This window comes from Podarcis pityusensis (assembly GCF_964106645.2).
Source record: "Podarcis pityusensis genome assembly, chromosome: 16".
NCBI classification, from domain to species: Eukaryota; Metazoa; Chordata; class Lepidosauria; order Squamata; family Lacertidae; genus Podarcis; species Podarcis pityusensis.
The window spans coordinates 17,645,689-17,671,795 of NC_138041.1; the positions used below are offsets into that span (position 1 = coordinate 17,645,689).

The 26,107-nt window shown below is 45.7% G+C and overlaps 1 protein-coding gene across 5 annotated transcripts in view; it reads right to left on the reverse strand.

Moving 5' to 3' along the window:
- Positions 1–26,107, reverse strand: part of MEF2D (myocyte enhancer factor 2D) — a 143,987-nt gene that overhangs the window by 34,635 nt on the left and 83,245 nt on the right. For all 5 annotated transcript variants that reach the window (XM_080984260.1, XM_080984262.1, XM_080984263.1 and 2 more), the window contains one exon: positions 1,985–2,188. In XM_080984260.1, coding sequence (XP_080840386.1) covers positions 1,985–2,188 — 204 coding nt within the window. The remainder of the gene's footprint in view (positions 1–1,984; positions 2,189–26,107) is intronic.

Here is a 26,107-nt window from a genome sequence, read left to right on the forward strand (position 1 = left end):
TGCCCCCCACACATACACACTCTCCACCGCTGTCCTATTCCATGCCGTCTCAAGCAGATAAATTGAATGACTAAAGGTTTTGCGTGCCTTAATTTCTGCTCACTTGTAATGTCAATAATTACCCAGCCAAACCGTTCATTTGTCTAAATCTTGCCAAGCATAAAAGGGAGCTGCCCACACACAGTTTTTCATTGAAAGGTGACAAAGCAACTGCTCCAATCTCAGCTCTGTCCCACTCTCTGGAACGTAGCGCAGGCAGGAACGAAACCTTTTGTGCTTGCAAATCCGTTAGAGAAAAAAGAGGGGGAGAAGCAGCAGGAAGGGGGCAGGCAGGCGGCCACCTGGGAGGCTGAGGACTAAGACCCCGCCAGTCTCTGCCGCAGGGTGCCCTCACTTCAGACTCACATTTTACCTCTGGCCTACTGCCGCAATTACCCTGAAAGTGTTTCTGCCCCAGACACAGGAACACAGGAAGCTGCCTTATACTTAGGTCACATTCACACTGTACTTTTAAAGATCTGTGATACCACTTTAATCAGTCATGGCTTCCCCCAAAGAATCCTGGGAGCTGCAATTTATTAAAGAGCTGTTAGGAGGCCCCTATTCCCCTCACAAAGCTACAATTCTTAGACTTCCCTATGAAGAAAGAGAGATTGTTCCACCACTCTGGAAATTGTAGCTCTATGAGGGCGATAGAGGTCTGCTAACAACTCTCAGCTCCCTTAACTACAGCTCCCATAATTCATTGGGGGAAGCCATGACTGTTTAAACTGGTAGTATATTGCCTAAACTGTATGGTGTTAATGTGGCCTTAGTCAGACCCTTGTGTTTCAAGTACAGTGGTACCTTGGTTTAGGAACTTAATCCATTCCGGAGGTCCGTTCTTAAACCAAAGCATTCTTAAACCAAGGCGTGCTTTCCCATAGCAGCAGGGGTCTCAATTTACAAATGGAACACACTCAATAGGAAGCGAAACATGTTCTTATTCTAAGGCAAAGTTCACAAACCAAAACACCTACTTCCGGGTTTGCAGCAACTAAGCTGTTCTTGAACAAAAAAAACCCTGTATAGTTTTGCTACCAGTCCTTCCTGGAGATGCTGGGGATTGAACTGGGATCTTTTGTGTACAAAGCAAGTGCTCGACCTACAACACTTGTCTGAGACACTACAGCTTTCCCCTTCCTATATCCATAAGAACCAGATATTATCCATAAAACAACATGGTCTGTACAATATTATTACTATAATAGTTCATTATGCTATGTGATATAGGCAACTCTCAACTGATGCATGACTGCGCATCTGCGCATTGCGCCAAACCCAGGAGTGACTTTTAAAATGGCAAAAAGGCCCTAAGAGCCCAGAAAGTGCAAAAAAGGCACAAAAACAGCGCCTAGCAATCCCAGGAGCCTTTGCAAGTGCAATTCTAAGAGCCCTTGCACCAATGGTTGAGGCCTGTGAAGAGTTTTGAGTTTGAGTAAGGAGGTGGCGGGAGTTTGGCAGAGTTTGGCATCTGGCAAGCGCTGCTGGTTTTCTAAAGGGTTTTTTAATTGTTTCCAGTGGTTTAGAGGGTGTTTCAAATGTACACAATTTCACTGATGCGTGTGATGCCTCGGAACGTAACCCCCCTGTAAATTGGAAGTTTCCTATATTATCTTCATCTTTTGTGCCTTGGTAGTGCCAGCTGCTTTGAGATCTTACTAATGAGATACCTTCCCCAGCCTGGTGCCCTCCAGATGTTGTTAGACTCCAACTCCCACCAGCGGGGTCATTTTGGAACGCAACTCCCACCGGTCCTCCCAAGTGGCCATTTTGGATTCCAACTGCCCAAAACACCTGCAAGGCACCAAACCACCTAAAGCTAGAACACTGAGCTGTCAACAGCAAAGACAGACCATCCCAACAGACTGGGGTATTGCACTGGCAAATGCTTTGCTAGCTCAACAAGGCTGAGAACCCACAGGTTGCGGGCAGCATGTCGTACCTCAATGATATCCGCGTTGGTCCGGCTCTCGTGAGGTTCGTTATACTCTGTGTATTTGAGGAGGACCTTGTCCATGTCGGTGCTGGCATACTGGAACAGCTTGTTTGAGTGGTTGAAGATGATCAGGGCAATCTCGCAGTCGCAGAGGACGCTCAGTTCATAGGCCTTCTTCATCAGCCCAAACTTCCGCTTGGTGAATGTCACCTGTGGGAAGCAAGTCAAGAAAGCAAGGAGGGTCAAATCGGGAGATAGCAACAGATAGCTCAACATAACTGAATGGCAGATATCACAAATTATTTGGGGTGGGGGTAGCCATAGAGATACTTCCATAATTTCTCTCAGCCAAATTTCTGGTTTTGGAGTCAAAAACAAACCCATGGCTGACTTTATGTATTATTACTATTATTTGCATTTATATCCCCCCATCTCCAAGGAGGTCAAGGTGGAGTACATGGCTCTCCACTCCTTATTTAATCCCCACAACCACCCTGTGAGGTAGGTGAGGCTGAGAGGCAGTGACTGGCCCAAGGTCACCCTTGGGTGAGCTTCATGGCTGAGTTGGGATTTGAATCCTTGTCTTCCAGATCCTAGCCCAACACTCTACTACACCACACTGGCACACAACATACACACAACAGTTTATTCCAGTTCCCTGACATTTCCTTATCTGGTAATTTCCAGATTATATTTGAGCTTTCCCACAGTGTAAAAGCCGCTTCCATAATATAGTTCATGTTTAGTGCTCATTTCAGTGTCATGTGATTCTAGAAAATGTCCATTTGTAGTCCCCCTGACCTAGAAAATAGAAGGAGTGAAGTACACCAGCATATATATTTATGTTGTGTTGTTTTCATGGGGGAACAGAATCAGGCATGTGCGGAAGGGGTGGGGGAGCAGTGACATTGTCCACCGATGTTGGTTCTTGTGTCACTTCACACCCAATGGTGTGAATGAAATTTAGCGTGACATGCTGGTATATTATAGGTCAAACAGCCACAGTTCCATCAAACAGCAGGTACAACTGTGCAAAACTAACATTAGAAAACACTAGCATTATAATCAGGAAGACGTACGCAATATCCCCACTTACACCCTAGGTGATTCGGAAGCGGAACTGATGCATTAGGAATTCTCTGTTTCATACCTATATTTTATACCTTTATTTCTTGAGGTGTGGTGCGTGGGCAGCTTGCTGCAGCTTTGAATTCTTTCAAGTCTTTTCATCTCCACATTAACAACGCACTGAAGAACACTACGAAAAGGGCGGGGGAAGCAATCTTTTTATATGTGGTAGGCCGGCTGCATCAAAATTGTTTCAGTGTGATCTTTATCAATGCACATACTGTACATGTAGTCGTAACAGGATTATTTCAAAGGTGTTTGACTAAAGTACAGTGCTAAAGCTTTATGCAAATGAATCTCCCTTCAATAAAGCCTAGAAATTGCATTTGGGAAGCCCCATCAAGGCTCCCTTGTTTTGTTTCATTTTACTGCTGCTGGAACAATGAAAAGGACTGTCCCACGTGACTTGGTCCCAGGCAGGGAGTCCAAAGGAGACGACCCAGATATCCCACTGACCAATGATCCTGAATCCAATGCTGAGGGTGGTACCATGGGATATGGGACCTGGAAGGCAAGGTGATTGTGGACGAGCGCCAGCAGGAAGTGATCAGCAGGGGGAGGTGGAATGGCCTGCCTGTCTTCCAGTCCTTGAGAGCACCAAAAATTTCGGGTCCAGGCCAAAGAGCCATGACACTGTATGCCAGTATGGATAGAGTCATGGGTAGATTGCTGGACTAGTACTAGGAGTCCAGCACTCAAATCCCCACTCAGTCATGAAGCTCACTGGGTGGCTTTGGGCCAGTCACTGCCTCTCAACCTAGCCTACCTGAGGGGTTGTTCTGAGGATAAAATGGTGAGGGGGCTAAGTTTGTACGCCGCCTTGAGCTCTATGGAGAAAAGGTTAGATATCAATGCAATAATAAATAAAATAAAGACCCAAGCTGTTGGTCTACTCGCAAGCAAGGGGCCGTCCACAAGCAACCAATCCCTAATACTCCTTCATTGTCAGCAACTGTGGTAAGGATCTGGGTTAGGATGCCAGAGTAAATAAGGCCTCCCCCCTGAGGCGTCCAGATGCTGGAAGCAACACAGGTCTCTCTGGCTTCTTGTTCTCTGGCGCCTAGTTCCCAATTCTAATTCCTCCGTCTTGCTAGGCTGTACTTAACCTTAACTCCCTGCTTGGACCTAGACTGATTTTCAACTTTAGATGTTGGTTTGTTCAGACTTTGCTGTACTTGCAACCCTGCCCTCATTGGGGAGTTCTTTAAAGAACACTTACATTTCCTGTAACTGGGACACGACTTATTTAATTTCAAAAAATCTATATACTGCCTGATTATAGGGGGGACGGGACACTCAATGTGGTTTACAAAAAGAATAAACTAGTAAAATTATTTTTAAAATAGCTATTCTGAAAAATAATTAAAACCAGATTTAAACAGCTGTCAACATTCCACATATTTGGGTGGGCTACATGTTTTTAGCAGGTGCCAAAAAGAGTACAGTGGAGACACCTGTCTGGTGTCAATAGGCAGGGAGTTCCAAAGGACACTAGCCCCTGAGGGTGTCCCCTACGTTGCCACACTGCCTTTCTCTGAGGGGCCATAATGCTTTGGAGCAGCTGCCCTGATAGTCAGAAGGACATATGAAGATTTACCCACCACTGAGCTTTTCAAGCCTGGGAAATCTATGCCAGTTGAATCCCTGCCTGGTATGCAGCTGTTGAAAACAGAACTACAAAAAAAGAGGTGGCAACTTTAGTCTCTAGAAAAGCCTCCCCCAAACTGCTGCCCTTAAGACATTTTGGATCAGCACTCACATTAGCCCCAGCCAGCAGAATCATGCTATCAACATCTGTACCATCATACAGCTGTCTGTCTGGGAGTGGTAGTGCAAGGCATCTGAAGCTCACCAGGTTGGGGAAAGCCAATCCAGAGGCAACACACAAACATATTAATCAGCAGGAGCATTACTCATACACAGCCATGAACACTGGGGGCTTGCTCCTGTGCCAAAATCTTTGTGTGTGTGTGTTTTTAAGGTAATGCAATGTTAAGGCCTGAAGGGACGCGGGTGGCGCTGTGGGTTAAACCACAGAGCCTAGGACTTGCCGATCAGAAGGTCGGCGGTTCAAATCCCCGTGATGGGGTGAGCTCCCGTTGCTCGGTCCCTGCTCCTGCCAACCTAGCAGTCGAAAGCACATCAAAGTGCAAGTAGATAAATAGGTACCGCTCTGGCGGGAAGGTAAACGGTGTTTCCGTGCGCTGCTCTGGTTCACCAGAAGTGGCTTAGTCATGCTGGCCACATGACCCAGAAGCTGTACGCCGGCTCCCTTGGCCAATAAAGCGAGATGAGCGCCGCAACCCCAGAGTCGGCCACAACTGGACCTAATGGTCAAGGGTCCCTTTACCTTTAATGTTAAGGCCTACACAGACACCTTGAGGGTAAAAATCTGGGTTGCAAATGCCCCCCCCCAACCATCTTCAAACCCCGCTCAAGTATCAACCAATCAAAGTTTATCGTTCTAGCCAAAAGCCTTGCACGACAAACCAGCAACAATACCAATAAAAAATACATCCATAATATGAGCCAACTTCCATGATGTAAGAGGTTACCAGAGACACCAACAAACTCGTATCTAGCTCGATTTCAAATTAAACCTCCAAATCACCACAAAAATTTATAGTGATTTTATCTAACTCATCTTTCCTGATTGATTGATTGATTGATTGATTGATTGATATTTGCAGCCAGTGCATGGAGGGCCACTCTGTGTTACAAAACTATTCTTGTCACTCAAAAGAAACCAAACCGTCACCTGGAAACGCAGCTCAATAAAGGCGTTTCTTAAGGAAGCTGGTGAGAGTTAGGTCAGATAACTAGCTCTAAAATACTCTGTTCTCAAGAGTGGATTCAAAGGGGGAAATCTGGTGTTTTTAATTAGTTGCAGGTCCTTTCTGGATTCTATACAGAAGAGCCAATCCCTTAGTTGACACTTACTCAAGGTCAAAGCAGAACTCATTTCTGGAAAATAATAATAGGCTAAAACATCTTGACAAGCTGCTTTCCAGAGTTGGTTTTCATCCAATTCCATATAGCACAGAGCAGGAAAATGCTCAATAGGCATCATAGCAATTTTTAAAATACTGTATACTTTAACTGAGCAGAGCCCACTCTTGTCTCAGTTGTTGGCCACCTGGATTCTGTACAAAGAAGAGCTACTGAAATTCTTGATGGTTGAGAGGATAGCTTCTGAAAAAAAGTATTCTGCGGTTTCTAAAATTTGAATGGGATTTGAATCAGAGCCCCAGATTTCAACAACATATACTAGCATCTGGAAAAACACTCTGCTACCAAATATTTTTAGGGCAGGTTCAACCTGCTGCCCTCCCCTACTGTAACAGAACTTCATCAATGCCCCTATGGTTTTCTATGCTTTGACTCTGACTGCCTCCGAACTGTGTGTTGCGACACATTAGTGTGTCGGCTGAGGTGTGTAGGTGTGTCATGAGAATGCTCCCTGTGCTCCTCCGGCAGCTGGAAAGGGGTTAGTTTAACCACCAGTTTGCTAGTAAAATTGAATTACTGTGTTGCAAAATGATGCATGTTTAAAAGTGTGTCACCAACAGGAAAGTTTGGCAAGCTCTGCATTAAAAAGTACACCCAAGTATCTACCGGTAAATGAGTGAGTTTGTTCAATAGCCTGATGATCCAAGCACCATATACACCTAGGACTGGGTCTGCCAAAATTCACAATCTTAGAGTAATATATAGATAGGCTTTCCTGTTTACAGTATGTGCTGAACACTTCTAAGAGATTTTTGAGGCCCAATCAGGAAAGAAAGAGAAGCACTAAATCATCTGCATATATAAAGGTTGAAATATTTCTGTTCCTAATTACTGGAGAAGGGGAGATTGCATTGGCTAAATATGGTGCCAAATCATCAATATTAAAGTTAAAAAGAGTGGGAGCCAGAGCACAGCCTCGCTTCACTCCTCGTGACTCCCGCTCAAGCAGCCTTGCTGCATTCACATCCTGAATGTATGGAACGTAAGAAGAGCTTGCTGGATCAGGTTGATGGCCCATCTTATCCAGCCTCCTATTCTTCACAGTGGTCAAACAGATGCCTGTGGAAAACCAGCACCATAACTTGCTGCAGGGATGAATTTGGGATTCATTGGGGCAGCCAGGGCTGCTTGAGTCCTGACACCCAAGCACCCACCCTCAAAAGACAGTATGCATGACATTTCTTCCAGTCCTATGGGCCCAGCTGTCTGCTGCATGTAGATGCTGCTTTTGGAGTGTAAAAGAGAGGCCCTGGTACTTCTGTGAACTCCAAGGCAATGGAGTCTGCAGAGTGGGGGAAGGGGAGGAAGAGAGGAGGGGAGAGATTCTGTAGTGCTGAGGAGGAGACAGATGGAAGCTCAGCTGGGGACTCGGGTGAAATTTATTTTCCCTTTGATTCCGGGCTACGTGGCTTCCAATAGTGAGAACAGCCTGTGTGTTTTCGTAGCATCTGCCTGCTGAGGATCTCAAAGAATTTGGTTGATAGGAGAAGAGTGAAAGATACGGCACGCACGAGCAACCAGAGAAAGCAGGTGGGCCAGTCTCCTGCTCCACATTGCAGAGGCTGAAACCAAACTAGCAGCAAATCAAGTGTTAAAGCCAGGCAGTCCCACTTCAGGATGGGAGGCAGCGGAGATGGTATGCTCACAGACATACAGGCTCCTCTTCTCACAAAGACCAGAGTCTTCCAAACTGGGCAGTACCATGGGGTGGGGGAGGGGAGATGGGCCGGGATTCCCTAAGGGGGTGCTAAGAGACTTTAAAGAGCTGGTATCACTGGCTCAAGTTTGTCAATTGTGTTGAATTAATTAAACTAAATAGTTTTAATTGGATTTTGAATAAATGTGCAATGCATTGTTACTGTTTTGAATTTTATTGCAGTGTTATCTTCCTTAGGGGACCATGCAAGCCGTTATACTGGATAATGTTTTTAATAGGGTAAGGTGGGGGCACTGGGGATGTGTTTATGGAACCTAGGAGGAGGAGGCTCCAAAAGGTTTGGGAACAACTAACATGGACTATCAAAGAAGAAGGCTCAGATGAACACTTTCCCCATATATGCTAGCTTGCACCATGCAGAGGAGGTTTTGGTTTGAGGGTTTCTTTGGGGGCGAGGGCGGGAGAAGAGACATGTCTAATCCCCAGCTTGCAGGTCAAAGTGGAACAGTCCATACAGCTTAGTTTCAATAACTTTACCCAATACAATGACTGAAAACACTGGGCACCCCTGTCTCCCAAATTCTTTTAATTGTGCATTCTTGATTATTTGTGCTTGTGGCAGTACTGTGACAGTTATAGACAAACCACCTCTAATGCTCTTTGCACCTGCAGGACCTTTGAGGTGGACACACAGCAGGCTCTTCTTATATTCACAACAACAACAACAACAACGTGCGGTAGGTTAGACTGAGAGACAATATAACAGTGGGAATTACTTGCATAAAATGTGCATTTTAGGCAAAATTGCATGCACAAATGTGTATATTAGGTGAAATGCACACAAAAATGCTGAGGCCTTAAAAAAAAAAAGGAAGTTGATTTTGGAAATGGAAAAATGAGAGAAACTGAAATTGACAATATTTGTTCATCCAAGCAGCAGAATAAGACTGGTTGTCTTGAGTCACCTGATCCCATGTCCAGAAGCATTCTGGGAGGAACTGGCAAGACGCAGTCCTGGTGAATCCCTTGTAAGACCCACCCAGAGCCTCCCACTCCTCCTGAAAGTGGTTAAACCACGAGTAGGCAAACTAAGGCCTGGGCGCTGGATCCGGCCCAATCACCTTCTAAATCCGGCCTGTGGATGGTCCAGGAATCAGCGTGTTTTTACGTGAGTCTCCTTTTATTTAAAATGCATTTCTGGGTTATTTGTGGGGCATAGGAATATGTTCATTTCCCCCCAAAAAATATAGTCCGCCCCCCCACAAGGTCTGAGGGACAGTGGACCGGCCCCCTGCTGAAATAGTTTGCTGGCCCCTGGGTTAAACAGTCAGATTAAAGCTCCGTCCCAGACGCTTCTCTAACCCTGCCTGTGAATTTTCCCTTATTGCCCATCACATGCAGAGGGGGGCCACCCTTCCCAGCGCTGTCCTTTGGCAATGTCACCTCCCCACCCGTTCTCAACTGGACGGATCCTGCCTCCCGCTTTGGCTCCTGACAAATGGAGACAGGCTTGGCTGCCCTTCTCTCCTGATGAAGCCACTTGATCCATGACAGGATGCCCCTGAACACGCCACTGCAGAGGGCAGGCAAGCTGAAACCTGAGACGCCTCAGAGGATTCACTCCTTACCAGGCTCTCTGCCTGTGTGTCAAGGTGGGGCGAAGGGAGAGGAGAAGCAAAGAGAGAAGCAGAGAAAACAACCTAAAGGTCCAAGGAATTAATTCCCTGCTTGTCCAAAGAATTGGTCTTGTATATGACCGTGGCAGCTCAAATAGTAATTGCAACTCAGTGGGAAACAGCCAAAAAATCTTACACTGAACTTTTCGGTACCACTCACTCTGGAATACAGCTATAATGGAAAAAATGGCAAATAATTTGAGATTTTGACAAGGATGAGAACCTCCAGAAACTTTTAATATGATTTGGCATTCCTTTACTGCGTATAAAGCGGGAGAACCCTTGTCACAAGTCTAGCAAATCTGTACTTGATAATCAAATGCTCTTTCTTTTTGTGAAGACATTTATTCTTGCTTCTTTCTTCTATGACTTAGATTTTTTGTTGTTACTTTAAACCATCTGTAACTGTACTTATTTTTTAAGTGCCTATTTTAAAGTTTTGTTTTTCGTCGTTTAATTTTCATCTATTGTTGCTACTGTTCTCTCTCTTTTATATACATTATACAATGGGGGAAAATATTTTTAAAAAACAAAACGAAACCCTGCTACAGAAAAAAAAAAGTGGGTTGAAGGGGGGTTATAGCAGAGGTGTATAAAATTAGACATGGAGGAAAAGGTTTCCTCACTCTCGCATAGTACTAGAATCCAGTGTAGTGCTCTAAAGTGGCTGTGTATCCAAATATTCTGGACAGACAACAGAAGTCCTTCATGGAGCCTGTAGTTAAGCCCTGGGATTCACTGCCACAAGAGGCAGCAACAACCACCAACCTGGAGTGCTTCCCAGAGGAAATTAATGGAGGATAAGGCTAGTAATGGCTACTAGTCACAATGGCTATGTTCTCCATTATTGCAGGTGGTCTGCTTCTGAACACGAGCAGCTGGGGCCTGCAGCTGAGGACAGCACAGTTGCACCCCTGTCCTGCTTAGTGGCTTCCTACTAGGACACCTTGGTTGACCTTTGCAAGAACCAGATGCTGGGCTAGATGGGTCTTTTGTCTGGTCCACCAGCCTGGATCCTCTTATTTTATTTATTACAGGTATACCCAGCGTTTGAAATTCGCCTGGCACATTTTGCACCTGGCTATCGGCTGCTTGCGACCTAGAGAAGACACCCGGGTGCCAAGACAGTGCCTGACGTCTCTGCCATACGGAGGTGCATGCCTGGGGATCCTTGGGTCTTGCCTGTTTTCACATACTAGCAACACATCCTGTAGAACACATCCTGTTACATTTGATCTGCACAATCAGAATGAATTTCAGGAAGTCAAAAGTCGTATTGAAAAATGTGACTTTCAAGCTGTCTGATGCAAAAATGGCATCCCGTTTTGCTGACGGTAACCCTGGTTTAAGGAGCCATTTGTCGCCTAGCTTAAATATCTGAGTTTCTAACACTGGATACCCCATTTTCTCCAAGGAGCTCAAGGTGGTGTACATTGTTTTTCAGAGATGCTATTAAAGCTGGAGCATGAAGCAGCTTTCAAAAGAGGCCAAGCCCTTAGGAGGTTCACCACAATCCCACAGGCAAAAATAACAGGCTGGTTTTTGTTTTTGCTTGTTTTTGCAAGGGAGGGGGCAAGCTAGGAAAGCAGGGCCCAGGTCTGCGAATGCCTCTCTTTCTGCATTCTGCCAGAAGCAGCCCAGGCCCCACCTCCCTCCCTCCCTCTCTCTCCTAACAAGATTGGGCTCTAATCGCCTCACCCCTTCAGAGCGCAAAGATGGCACACGACACAGCTGTTCCCCGCCACGTGAGGTGGCTAAGCCGCCCCATACTTTGTCTTCTGGGCTCGCTGCCTCAGAGCCAGCAGCAGTCACGTTGCCAGGGTCTCTGGCCTGCTCCGCGTCAAGCGAATCACTTCATTTCAGAATCAAGGCAGGGGTCAGCGGCCAGCTCTGACCTCCTCCTCCTCTTTCGCCAGCCTGTGCCGACAGACAGGCAAGGCTGCTTAGGCAGGCGGCGTTATGAAGGAGGTTTCGGCTGCAGACTGTAGCTTGCCCGTTAAGCCGAGCGGCCTCTTGCTATTTGCCCATCTGGCTCCCTGGCAAGAGAGGGGGATAAAGTGGTTCCACTGTAGTTGCCAAGTGGTTCCACAGAGAACCAGGGGGTGGAGGTGAGGTGCTTCTCAGTCCAAAGGGCACCAGAGTGGCACTCACTACTTCACCAGCCTTGCTTATCTCTCTCTTGCTTATCTCATCCGACATCAGAAAAGCCTGACTCATGGAGCCTGTCAGTAGCTACCAGCCACAAGGGCTATGCTCTGCCTCCACAGCAGGAGGCAGCAATACTTCTGAATACCAGTTGCTGGGAAACACATGGGATAGGATAGGGCTGTTGTGCTGGGGTCCTGCTTGGGGTCTCCCGCGGGCATCATCTAGGTGGCCACCATGAGAACAGGGTGCTGGACTAGATAGGTCATTGGCCTGACCCAGCTGGCTCTTCTTGTGCTCTTATATAACCTAATGCCCCTCCAGATGTTTTGGACAACAACTCCCTTTAAGCTGCGGGCAATGGGAGTTGTAGCCCAAAACATCTGGAAGGCTTTGCTGCAGACTAGTTAATGCTGCACATCAAATCTCTCTTGCCTGCCTTTTCCTGTCTCTCCCTTCTGGACCTTTCCTGTCCATCTATAAGCTGCCCCCTCCAGAGACGCCAAACTGCTGGAATGTTACCAGCCCATCTTTCCTAGCAGTTACTTGCAAAAAAGAATCGAAAATAAAAATTAACTGTTTGGGCAATCCTCTCTTTAGGAGTTTGGTTAGTGCAAAACATTGAACCCTTAATAAGAGCAGCCTCTGGAGAAGAGTTGTATCTCAGTACAGTGGGACCTCAGGTTACATATGCTTCAGGTTACAAACGCTTCAGGTTACAGACTTCGCTAACCCAGAAATACTACCTCGGGTTAAGAACTTTGCTTCAGGATGAGAACAGAAATCGTGCTCCGGCGGCGCAGCAGCAGCAGGAGGCCCCATTAGCTAAAGTGGTGCTTCAGGTTAAGAACAGTTTCAGGTTAAGAACGGACCTCTGGAACGAATTAAGTTCTTAACCTGAGGTACTACTGTATTAGAGCATGTGCTTTGCATGCACCAGGTCCCAGGTTCAATCCTTGGTATGTCCAAGTGAGGCTGGGAAACAGTCTCTGTCTGAAACCCTGGAGAGACACTGCCAGTCAGTGTAAACAATACTGAGCTAAATGGGCCAATGGCCTGTCTCTGTACAAGGCCCAGAGTTATGTTGGGTCAGGTCCATCTTTTCTAGCAACCCACTCCACACAGGTACTTCCAGGAGGACAGGGAAGTGAGAATCCCTTGTGTTTGTCCCTGACATCTTGAGGTACACTGGTCCTAAATCTGGGTGTTCCACTTAAAGGTAGCAAACTGCCATGGAGAGAGACCTCCCTGGCCTAAAATCTGTTCAGTCCTTGGTGAGGTTGTATCTAGTCCAGGCAGCACCTCTGAATGCCGTTTCTCTGCTTACCTCCATGCCTGGTTTTCAGGATATACTTCTTCAGTACAGTGGTACCTCAGGTTACATACACTTCAGGTTACAGACTCTGCTAACCCAGAAATAATGCTTCAGGTTAAGTACTTTGCTTCAGGATGAGAACAGAAATCGTGCTCTGGCGGTACGGCAGCAGCAGGAGGCCCCATGAGCTAAAGTGGTGCTTCAGGTTAAGTACAATTTCAGATTAAGTACAGACCTCCGGAACGAATTAAGTACTTAGCCTGAGGTACCAATGTACATGGAAGTACTATTCATTTATCTTGGCTAACAGTTGCTGCTCCTTCAGACATGGGCAGGACTTGAGGAAGACATTTGGTGCCCCCAACCAAATATCCCCTGTGTACCGTCTCCCCGACCCTGCCAAGTCAAGGCTGGCCAATATATCTTGGCACTCGGGGCAGAAAATCACACAAGTGCCTCTCCCCAGGAGTAAAAATGCAATAAATTACATAAACAACAATTTGCTGCCCTTTCATGGCCTCACTGTCATATATACAATGGAGCCATCATTTTCAATGCAACCCTCGTCACAAGCCTGGCAAATCTGGAACTAAACTTGATGATCAGATAACGCTGATATTCTTTACTTGGACTTTGTTATTTTTAACCCATGTGCGTATTCTATGTGACTATTTTATAGTTTTTTTTCATCTTTTAATTTTCACCTGCTGTTGTAACTGCTCTCTCTATTTTATATACGATATAAAATGAAATAAAAATTATTCTACCCCCTCCTCACAAAAAAAGCACCTCACTGCCTAATGGTAAGGTCAGCCCTGTAGAAGGAGCACTTTATACATGCTCAGAGGGACTCTCTCCGTCAGTTTGTCCCTCACCCCTTCCAACAGAGAGGAGCTGGACATACTCTGCATTGCTCTGAAGACCTTTTGCTAAAAAATGAAAACTCACATCTCCTTTTGGAGAAGTACTTAGACCAGCATGAGAGAAATATTTTAAAAACGAGAGATGGCGATCCTCCATTGCTCAGTGTCTTATCTGCATGCAAAATCGGCTAACTTCTCCATAGGCTCCAACAGGCCCTGTGTTCTGGTTTCTCTCCATGATCAATCCGAGTTGCTATCTGTAGATCTGCACATGCCTTGGCAGCATTCTCCTTAAGGCAAAATGGTAGTGTTCTCATTCACTCATGGGGGCCCAGCCAACCCTTTCGTACAAAGCAGCTGCTGAGTTAGGCCCCATCTGCACTACACATTTAAAGCAGTATCATACCATTTTAAACAGTCATGACTTCCCCCAAGGAATCCTGGGGGTTGTGGTTTGTCAAAGGAGCTGAGACGCCTTATTCCCCTCTCACAGCCACAATGCCCAGAGCTCCCTGTGATGAGAGATTGCCTGTTAAACTATTTTGGTGGCTCAGAAGTAGACGGGTCTCTCTCCAGCCCTACTTAAACTGAGAGTAGTTGGCTAAGATGGGGGAAACAGCATTTATACAGCTGAGAGACTGAAGACAAAAACAAACAAAAAGGTTAAGAATGACTGACTTCCATTTATTGTTGTTCTGAAGACTACACCCAGATTTCTATACATTCTAAAGAGGCAGCGTACTGTTTGGTTTGTTGATGCAAAGGACATTGCACCATATGTAAGATTTTATTAAGGCACTGGTCCACTCTAATCTACAACACCTTATGCCAGCCTTAGCCAACCTGGTGCCCTCCAGATATTTTGGACTACAAGTCCCTTCCAGCCCCAGATGATGGGAGTTGTAGTCCAAAATATCTGGAGGGTGCCAAGTTGGTGAAGGCTGGCTTTGGCCACAATAAAATTTTCTAGCCTTTTTTTAACGGTGCCACAAAACCCTTTGATATTTTAGAAATAATTTAGATACTGCTCAATAGAAAAGTTTATCCTTGTTGTAAATAATGGGGAGTGTTCAGAGCAGGTCTGTTGACATCAAATGGACTTAAGTCAATCATGAATAACTCAAGTCCATTGATTTCAATAGGTCACCTCTGAGTCTGTCTGAGCTGGATACAACCCAACAGCTTTTCATTTCTATCAATATTTAATGATGGTGTATTTATTCATGCAATTTATACATCTATGTATTTCTATCAATATTTCATACACATGTGGTACTGTGCTGTTTATTTGAATAAATTTAATTTTTTAAAAAAAAATCAATTTTGTTCTCCCTTCCTCATATTTGCCCTGAGCACCACTTAGGAACTTTTCAACACAACCTTCTTTTCTTTCAGTTCATTCCCGCCTTCTTCTGCAGGGTTCATGTGCACACATTTGCACAGATAAACCCTGAAAAAAACACCCCAACCAGGAATATCTCAAAACTCCATCACTGCAAGAACAGAAGGGAATGGACTTCTCTACTCCCCTCCCTGCAACTCAGGATTCAGGACAGATAAAGGAACGTATTTCTTCATGCAGCGCACAGTTAAATTATGGAACTTGCTCCCACAGGAAGCAGTGATAGTCACAGACTTGGATGGCTTTGAGAAAGGATTGGACAAACTTATGGAAGAGAATATCAATGGCTACTAGCCATGATTGCTATGCTCTGCCTCCTCGATCAGAGGCAATAATGCTTCCATTTGCTGAAACCACAGGAGGAGAGATGGCTCTTGTGCTCAGGTCCTGCTTGCGGGTTTCCCACGGGCACCTGGTCAGCCACTGTGAGAACTAGAAGAGACATTGGCCTGATCCGCCAGGCTCTTCCTGTGTTGGTGGCGCTCATTTGACAGCAAAGAGCCTTTAATCTCACTGGCCCAGTGCTGTGGAACACTCAACCGATAAGAGATTCACGGCGGCACCAACTTTTATTTTTTATTTTTTATAATAATATTTTATTAATTTTCCAAAAATAACAAATTTTTAAATCCCAACTTTTAAGCGCCTGCTGAAAGGTTTTCTATTCCTCCGGGCTTATGCAGGTGCTTAAGAGTACATCCCCCACAATGGCCCTTTAAATTACTTTTTGCCTTTAACTTGTTTTTTTAACTTTTATTTTGCTATTTGTTTGGTTTTGCATATTTATATTTTTGTAAACTGCTGTGATATTTTTTTTTTTTATACAGAGGTATATAAATATTTTAATAATAATAAAAAAGATGTTATGTTAACTCAGCACAGCAGAGGCACACTGACTCCTCCAAAGGAATGTGAAAACTACTGGCTACTCCCCCCCACCCCCTTGAAGCAAGATTGCTACAGGCTGGCCACCCAGAAGACTAAAACCTTGTCAGAAGCAATAGAAAATAAATAAAAAATTCAGTGATGAATTTCTGAAATCCTCACAACAACCCCATGAAGTAGGGGAGTGTCAGTCTCCCATATTGTGGGCAGGGGAGCGCTGAGGGAGAACAGCTTAACAAAGCCACCCTCCATGCGAGTTCCTGGCAGAGGCAAGATTTGAAGTAGGGACCTCCTGATTCACAACTCAGCCTCTTCACTGCCAGGATGCTATGGAAACACCGAGCTTGTCAGGCTTCCAAACTCCGTATGCTGCCATTGTTTGCGAGGTTTCTTGGCACAGAGGTAATTATGGTTCTTTTCTATTCTGCAGCCCCCACCGCCCCTCCTAGGGTTCATCTCTCCCTTCCCCCATTAAACCACAGGCTTCCTCCAGTTTCATTTCTTCAGCTGTCAAAAGGCAGCTGGCACACAACCTGTTCAGACCACAAGCAACCGCGCACTCCCTCTTGAAGATTGGAGAAAGAAGAGGGGGTCTCCAGTTGGCTGTGTGGAACTCCTAACCCAGAGAGCCCTTTTTTCCTGTCTTTCATTATGAAATTTATTATAAGAAGGAATTAAGCCCTGGTCACTTCTAGACAACATGTTTATTGAGCATTCATCCAAATATGTTCGCTAAGGAGGTTAGGTGGCACCAGCTATTTGCTGCACATTCACTAAGAGAGCCAGTGTGGTGTAGTGGTTAAGAGTGGTTAAGAGCAGTAGACTCGTAATCTGGTGAACCGGGTTCGATTCCCCGCTCCTCCACATGCAGCTGCTGGGTGACCTTGGGCCAGTCACACTTCTCTGAAGTCTCTCAGCCCCACTCACCTCACAGAGTGTTTGTTGTGGGGGAGGAAGGGAAAGGAGAATGTTAGCCGCTTTGAGACTCCTTCGGGTAGTGATAAAGCGGGATATCAAATCCAAACTCTTCTCTTCTTCTTCTCTTCTAAGAGCATAAGGCCAATGGCCCATCTAGTCTAGCATCCTGTCCTCATAGTGACCAACGAGATGCCTGTGGGACACTAGCAAGCAGGGCCTGCCTTTTTCAGCATTCTGGTATTCTAAAGCATTACTAGCCCCAGAACACTTTTAGCTGCTGCATTCTGGACCAGCCAAAGTTTCCAGACACTTTTCAGGGGCAGCCCTACAAAAAGCAGGTAAAACACGGGTGGTGCTGTGGTCTAAACCACCGAGCCTCTTTGGCTTGCCAATTCTTAGGTTGGTGGTTCAAATCCGCATAACGGTGGTGAGCTCCCATTGTTCTGTCCCAGCTTCTGTCTACCTAGCAGTTTGAAGGCATACCGGTGCAAGTAGAAAAATAGGTACTGCTGCGGTGGGAAGGTAAACAGTGTTTCCGTGCGCTCTGGCACTCGTCATGATCCTCCATGAGCCAGTAGCGGTTTAGTCATGCTGGCCACATGACGCAGAAAAGCTGTCTGTGGAAAAATGCCAAGATGAGCACCACACCCCATAGTCACCTTTGACTGGACTTAACGGTCCAGGTCCAGGGGTCCTTTACCTTTTACAGAGAGCACATTGTAGTAATCCAACCTTTCACAACTGGGTGTCAAGAAGGGCCAGTAATCAAGAATGGTGGGAGTTGTAGTCCAACAACACCAGGAGGGTACAAGATTGGAAAAGGATGCCTGATCCCATTTGAGACATCACTGTGGTCAGATTGGACCTCTCTATGGTGTTTCCTAGATCCATCACATCCAAAGACAGACACCTTCCTCACCTACCCCAGAAGAGATTAAGAACTTCAGTAAGCCTAAACCTCACCAGGTAGCAAAGTGTTTACCTAGATCACCATCTTTCCATCCAGAACAAACACACACAGATCCAGCACAAGTCCTGGTACCAGGCAGGGCCTGAAATAGACTCATCATTTGCCACAGATGTCATGAAATCCTGATCTATTCTTCTGAGAGTGCAACCTTAGAACAGATACTGAACTCCCCTAGCCACCAGTTTAGGGGATCTCATTACCATGCCAACACCACCCCTAAGCAGACCTTCCACTGTTAGAGGCTGCTGAACAGACTTCCCCAACCAGCAACTTATTTCTTCACTGTCTTTGCAGTAGTGGTGGAGTTAGGGGCCGACAGATATGCAGAAGCAATGGCAGGGGCTGTCTTGACTAGGGCTGACGGGATCTGTGGTTCAAAAGGGCTGTGCTAGCTGGTGATTGGAGTCCAAAATAGCCTGTCAAAACATCTGGAAGCCACCAGGTTGGCAAAGGCTGCACTAACCTCACATCTGCAGCAACGCAGCCAACTCTTAAGGGTGGGAGGGAAAGGAAGAGGGGAGGGCAAGGCAGAACAATGATAAAAGGCTTTCACTCAGTTTGGGGCTAAGATAGGATTTAGTCAGGCCTCCTCACCCTCATCTGGAGGCATTAACCTTTTAAGACGAAGAGGGTAATCAAATCTCCTTCTCCAGGGTGTAAGCCGTGTGCACCAAGGACTGTGGAAGGAATTACTGGACCGTCCAGGTTGGCATAACTGAAGGAGGATTTCTGTCTCCCTCCCAACACATCAAGGTACCAGCCGCTTCTCCAGCCGGTCGGCCAGGCCCTGAGGACCAGTGGACTGATCTGCAATGGCAAATCCCCTCTGCAAATCCCTGTAATGTCATTAGGGACTATTACAGGCTCGGCATCCTTGCCTTTGGCTTCTGCCAACTCTCCCAGCCCAGTGAAAAACCACCCGCTCATGTCCCCTGCAGGAGGGGCAAATCCAGCACTGGAACAGGACATCATCTTCAATTACCCCTCTTGACCAGGGACAGCCCTGAGTTTCTGGGATCTCTTGCTGATAAGCACCACTGTCTTATATCTTGATTTGTGGAGATGATGTGGATGCTTTTAGAAAACACAGACTCCGGAAGCCTCTGTCCTTCTGCCTTAACTTGTCCCCCTGCCATCCCCAAGTCTCTAGAAGTTAAATCTCTTGACAGATGTGGCAGATGCATCATGACCCCAGGCCCAGGGTAACCCACATGCAGGAGATCTAAGGCACAGGGTTAGATCCAATAAAGTTAAACTCAGAGGACACCTAAGTTAGCCCTGTCCATTGTTTTCAATCGGCCTGTTCTGAGTAGGACTAGCACTTGATACAACACACAGCCTTCCCACTGCATGGTTCATTTTGTGCCACTGGTAAAGTACACTAGAAAAAAAATATGCATGCTTTCAGGGCGCTTTGTGGAGTTTGTGCTGGTTTTGCACCACTGTCCTACATTTGTGCAAAATGGGCTACAGTGGAATAAATGAGTACAGTGAAGGCACATACATTGAAGGCACATAAATACACCTGCCCAACCTCAGATCCTGATGGTTTGTGTGAGTGTAAACACACTGCAAGGTGGCAATAGCTAGTTGTTATGAGGTTTTCCAGGGATGCGGGTGGCGCTGTGGGTTAAACCACAGAGCCTAGGACTTGCCGATCAGAAAGTCGGCGGTTCGAATTCCCACAACAGGGTGAGCTCCCGTTGCTCGGTCCCTGCTCCTGCCAACCTAGCAGTTCGAAAGCACGTCAAAGTGCAAGTAGATAAATAGGTACCGCTCCGGCGGGAAGGTAAACGGCGTTTCCGTGCACTGCTCTGGTTCGCCAGAAGCAGCTTAGTCATGCTGGCCACATGACCTGGAAGCTGTACGCTGGCTCCCTTAGCTAATAAAGCGAGATGAGCGCCGCAACCCCAGAGTTGGCCAGGACTGGACCTAATGGTCAGGGGTCCCTTTACCCTTTACCTTTATAAGGTTTTCCAGAAACCTTTAAAATGCTTTCAGTACTCACTGAGAACCAGCCACATCCAATGTCTCCCATGGGAACATTTCTGGCTCTAAAGACACTGCAGTAAAAGCAGGCCAGCAGGTATGCAAGTCCAGCACCTTGCTGAAATTAAGCAGGTCTGTATCTGGCCAGTGCCTGAATGGGTGACTGCTTGGGGACCACATGCATACCACTTTGGGTTCTGTGACTGAAGAAGAGCTGTAGACAAATGTAACAAAATAAATAATAAGCCAGGTACTTTAACCTGCTAACCTGAAGAAGCCTCTCTAACAGATCTTCCTTCAACAGCTCTCTCCTGCAAAGCTTAGCTGCACAAACAGCAGCTCAATGGAAAGAGATGAGAAACAGGCAATCGATTTGGCCCTGCACTCTGACACAGGATGCCTCCCCTCCTTCCTGACGGGATTGTGGAACGTGGACTCAATCAAAGCCCCCAAAGAACTGGAAAGTATTTTCCATTCACTTTTACTGCTTCAAATAACCATGGAAAGACATACATCCAGCTTGTCCTTGGCACCTAGCGCTGGCCTTCCCTCTGTTGCAAAGCATGACCACTCCAATAAAAAGTTCCAGCAGCTTTCTTAATAATAATTGCTAATAGGAAGTTTCCTGCTAGCCTTACAAAAACCAAACCAAACAAAATGCTTTGAACAACCGGGATGCTTTCACAATTTCTTCTTCTCTTCAATCACCCCTTCCCCCACCATTTTTTGTTTTGTTTTTAAATATGCTTTTATTAAAGTATTTTCTTGGGTAACAACAGTACATGCAGAGTCTCTGTTTTTAAGCCATAGTATCCTTCAAACAAGTCAGTCATATTCAGAGTGAGACGTTACTGTTACAGGCAAAATGGCTCCCCCAAACTTTTAAGAAGTAAAACTCAAAAGACCCGTTGCTTCAAAGGGAACAGGAAAACCACTCCAACTGAATTTGCCTGCCATTGTTTGTTATGGGCAGCATAATGTCCTGTTTGGAATTAAATGCACTGAAAGGGGTGTGTAAAAAAACCAAAACTCCCCACCAAGAAGACAGCTAGAATAGGATGCAGGACTAAGGCAGGGAATCTGGAATCCTGCAGTTCCATTCTTACCCTTGCCTGGAACTCACTACGGAAGCCCCCTCTTCCCCTTAGCCTCATACTCATATTGCAGACAGGAATAATAGAAGCATAGAATCTTAGAGTTGGAAGGGACTCCAAGGGTCATCTAGTCCAACCCCCTGCAATGCAGGAATCTCAGCTAAAGCATCCATGGCAGATGGCCATCCAACCTCTTGTTTAAAAACCTCGAGGAAGGATAGTCCACCACCTCTCAGGGGAGTCTGTTCCACTGCTGAACTGCTCTTACTGTCAGAAAGTTTCCCCAAATGTTTAGTCGGAATCTCCTTTCTTGCAACTTGAAGCCATTGGTTCGAGTTCTACCCTCCAGAGCAGGAGAAAACAAGCATGCTTCCTCTTCCATGTGATGACAGCCCTTAAGATATTTGAAGATGGCTATCATATCTCCTCTCAGTCTCCTCTTTTCCAAGCTAAACATACCCGGCTCCTTCAAGCGCTCCTCATAAGGCTTAGTTTCCAGACCCCTGAACATCTTGGTTGCTCTCCTCTGTTCCAGTTTGTCAGCATCCTTCTTAAATTGTGGTGCCCAGAATTGGACACAGTATTCCAAGTGTGGTCTGACTAAGGCAGAATAGAGTGGTACTATTAGTTTCCTTTATCAGGATACTATACTTCTGTTGATGCAGCCTAGAATAGCATTAGATTTTTTTTGCTGCTGCATCACACATTTACTCATGTTAAGCTTGCGGTCCACCAAGACCCCTAGATCCTTTTCACATGTACTGCTAGTAAGCCAGGTGTCCCCCATCCTATATTTGTGTATCTGTTTCTTCCTAAGTGCAGAACCTTACATTTGTCCCTAACACCATTGCCCTACCGCACAGGGTAGTTGTACTGAGAACTAGATCATGCAAAATGCCTTGAACTCTCTCAAGTGCTGCATGAATGCCACACGAGATCATTATTAGGGCTGCCACTCAACTGAAAGAAATCTTAATGGAAGAATCATGTGTGTTTTAATTAATTTATTCAATAATAAATTTGCAAATGACGAAATGCTTCCATGATGCAAATGAAGAAAGCTCCATTTTTTATTTTAAAAAGGCTTTACTTTGATGGTACATGCACTTGCTGCAGCAGGCAAGTCAGTTTCCCTCCTGTATGTGAGAGAAGGGGGCAACGGAGGGCAGGAAGACAATGCCTCGTTCAAGATGGGCACCCTTCATGGATTTGTCCATGTAAAAATAATAAACAATTTAATTTGGAAAATGTCTATATGATAAGTTTGGGAGCACCTTTTTTAAGATTTTAAAAATCACGCTACGTTGATTTATCAAGTAACACCCCTAATTATTATTACGAAGGATGAACACAATCAGCAAAAAGACAGACACCAGCACAGGAGGCAAGGTTTCCACCCAGGAGATTTATTAGGCTCCTTCCCTTGATTCTTCAGTAGGCTTGCTCAGCTCTGAGTTTTGGTTAAACTAGGAGAATTTCTGAAATGAAAATCTGGAATTGAAAGAGTGCCAAGTTTGCTGCAGTTTCCAATTCCTTCAGCTCAGTTCCTTCTTCCATTCTGCTGTTAGTACAGAATGCAGTCACAAGAATTTATTTTATTATGTGACACATATTCTATGGAATCTATTGTTGCTGCCTATATGTTACCAGGCCCACATCAAAGTGCTAACATTAACTTATAAAGCCCTCAATAACTTGTGGCCTTGATATTTGTCAGAGCACCTCTTTCCACATCAGCCAGGTTGGGGCTTAAAATCAAGAGGTGGGGGCTGCTTCCAGCCCAAGTAACTGATGCGGCCCATCACGGGGAACCTGGAGCAGGGCCTTCTCTGTGGTAGTGCCCCATGAGTGGAATTTTCTCCCCTTACAGGCATGAATGTCTACAACACTAAAATGCTTCTGATGCGTGGTGAAGAACCCCTGGAAACTGTGTCCCAAAGCTGTTAGAATAGCCACGTGTAACTTAATGTCAGCCTTTAATTGACTTTGCATTTTCATATAGAATGTTGCTGTCATAGCGGTGTTTTAATTGTATTTCATCTCTGTCACACAAAGCTACAATTCCCAGAGCTGAGAAGAGGGATCGATTGCTAAAATACTCTGGGAATTGTAGCTCTGTGAGGGGAACAGGGGCCTTCTAACAGCTCTCAGCACCGCTAAGAAACTACAGCTCCCAGAATAGTTTGAGGGAACCCATGAGTGTTTGAAGTGAAATCATAGAGCTTTAAATGTTTGATATGAATGAGGCCTAAGTGGTTCCTAACCTTGCACAAGTGCCTTGTGGGGTGGGGGTTGAAACTGTGAGGAAGAGGCCTCTCTAGATAAAGAACAACAACAAACAATTCATTAACACCCTCCCAAAGCAGCTTGACAGAAGTCCTTAACACTAGAGCTTGCCTTTGTACATGTGAATGTGGCCTTCTCTCTAACCACTCACTCCTGCCCTTGGGCTTTGTCAACAGTGGAGTCGAGGGGAAGGAGGGCTGGTGTTTTAATTTCTTGAAATGGGATTCACAGCTCGCTCTCAGGTGTTTATTAAAACAACCTCAGTCTGCATCAAGGGGCCTTTGCCAAGAGAACAGACCTGCTGGGGAGCTGGAAATCGAACTAGGCCATCTGTCACATGGGTTAATTTTAAGACCTCACAACCTTGAGGGTGGTTCCCTGAAGGGTAGGAAAGTATTTGCCGCAGCAAATTTGCTGCCTGCCAGAACAATCCCTCTGCTAGCAATGGAACAGCAGGTACCTCGTTCCATGTTGTTGTTGTTGTTGTTGTTGTTGTTAACAGTCCTCTACCCCACTTCAACAAGCATGGTACAGAACACTGTCAAGGCAGGGTACAGAGTTTTGGTGCTAAGAAGAAATTGGGTTTTTAAAAAAGCCTTCCGGATTTCCAGGTCACCCCTGAAAACCCCAAATCTGCTTGCTTTGGGGTAGTCGCTTTTATCCTTGCTTTAAGTATGCAAGTTACAAGTCCTCATGGTGCAGTTAACAAACAAGGGAGTTGAAGGAGGCCAAGTGACCCTGGCCAGTGGGAAGCAGATTAGAAATTGCCTAAATGTCATGTTCATAAAGACACAGCATTTGTGTTATTGTATCTCCTGGTTTATAGCCTGTTGCACCCCAAGGACAGAGGGTGAGCTAAGAAGCACAAAAACCCAATTAGGGCAATTGTATTGCCACTCAAAAGCCACCTTGAATAAATATATAATCAACTGAGCTCTGATTCTGGAAGGTGGACCTCCAAGGTAAGGAAATTGTAGGGTTTAAGTAGGCACAGATTCCATCCTAGGCAGGGTGGGGGGGCCACATTCACACCATATATTTAAAACGCTATGGTGCCAGTTTAAATAGTCATGGCTTCCCCCAAAGAATCCTGGGAATTGCAATTTGTTAAGGGCTACAATTCCTAGAGTCTTTTAACAATCAATCCCTCTTCCTAAAGAACTTTGGGGATTTTAGCTCTGTGAGGAGAAGGGGGCCCATCTAGTCCAGCATCTTGTTCTCACTGTGGCCAACCAGATGCTCCACTGGGAAGCCAGAAAGCAGGACATGAACAGCTACTCTCCCCACTCACGTATCCTAGCAACGGGGGTTGAGAGGCACACCATGTCATTACAGGAGCAGCCTGCATTGTCTTTCCAGTGCCTGTTGTAGACCTTTCTTTCCCCACTTTTTTTCAACAAGCCTTTTAAATGAAGGTTGTTTTTATCCCAGTCTGTATCTGCATTGGACTTGAAATGGTTTCTGTTACCAATGTTTTTATGCATTAGATATTTTACCCAGTCTTCAGCAGAAGGCCCCAAGGCAGGTTACTACTACAACCACCACCACCACTACCACTACTACTACTTTTCTTATTATTAACTGCAGTTTTATCCTACCCTTTTCTCTAAAGAGCACAAAGTAGCTCTCACTTATTTAATCCCCAAAACAAGCCTGTGAGGAAGGTTAAGCTGAGAGGCACTGACTGGCCCAAGGTCACCCCCAGTGCGTGGGGATTCGAACCCTGGTCCCTGCCAGGTCTTAGTCCGACACTCTTACCACGGCACCACACTACACAAGCAGGATATTAAAATCAGTTAAAACAATTTACCATCAGAAGAATGGGGGAGGGGGTCTAAAACACTATGATATGTTTTAAGGGAAGTAATTTGTAAATGAAACAAATAGATAAACAACGCTAGCCACCAAGGCTAGTGGTCACTGATGGCCTTATCCTCCATGAATCTGTCACCCCCTTTAAAGCCATTTTAGTTGCTGGCCGCCACTGCATCTTGTGGTAGCCATATTCCTGGCCACTGGATTCATTCCTGATATTTTAGAAGTGCAGGTTATGAAGAAGCGGCTGAAAGAGCCTGGGTGATTTATTTCAGCACTTGACAGAGATGGCGTAGATAGCAAAAACCCTCAAGCCAAGCATGCCTACCACCACAAACCTTTGATTCTGGGCCATGACTCTGAGATGCCTGTCCTTCCCCAGTGACCTTGACAAGGAAAAATAAAGCTTTGAGGCTTCAAGCTAGACCTGGCAACATACTGATGAGTGTTTTTCGGGGAAGATAGTGGCCACATTAGCAATACACATGTAAAGCACTATGATTTCACTTTAAACCGTCATGGCTCCCCCCCCCCCCAAGAAACCTGGGAGCTGTAGTTTGTTAAGGGTGCTGAGAGTTGTTAGGAGACACCTTTCCCCCTCACGGAGCCACAATTCCCAGAATTCCCTGTGAAGAGGGATTGATTGTTAAACCACTCTGGGAACTGAAGCTCTGGGAGGGGAACAGGGCGGTCTTCCAACAACTCCCAGCGCCCTTAGCAAACTACAGCTCCCAGTATTCTTTGGGGGAAGCCATGATGGTTTAAAGTGGAATCAGGGTGCTGAAAATGTGTCGTGTGAATGCGGCCTCAGTGGTTTCTGGCAGGAAGTTCCATCCCAGAACACACAAGACCCCTGATTTGAGGCCACCCCACATCTTTCCAACGACAATTTTGAATATTGAAATCTATGGAAAGCATCAACTTGCTTTGCTGTGTGGGAGTGACAACAAACTGTGGTGTGAACTGCTCCCCAGATG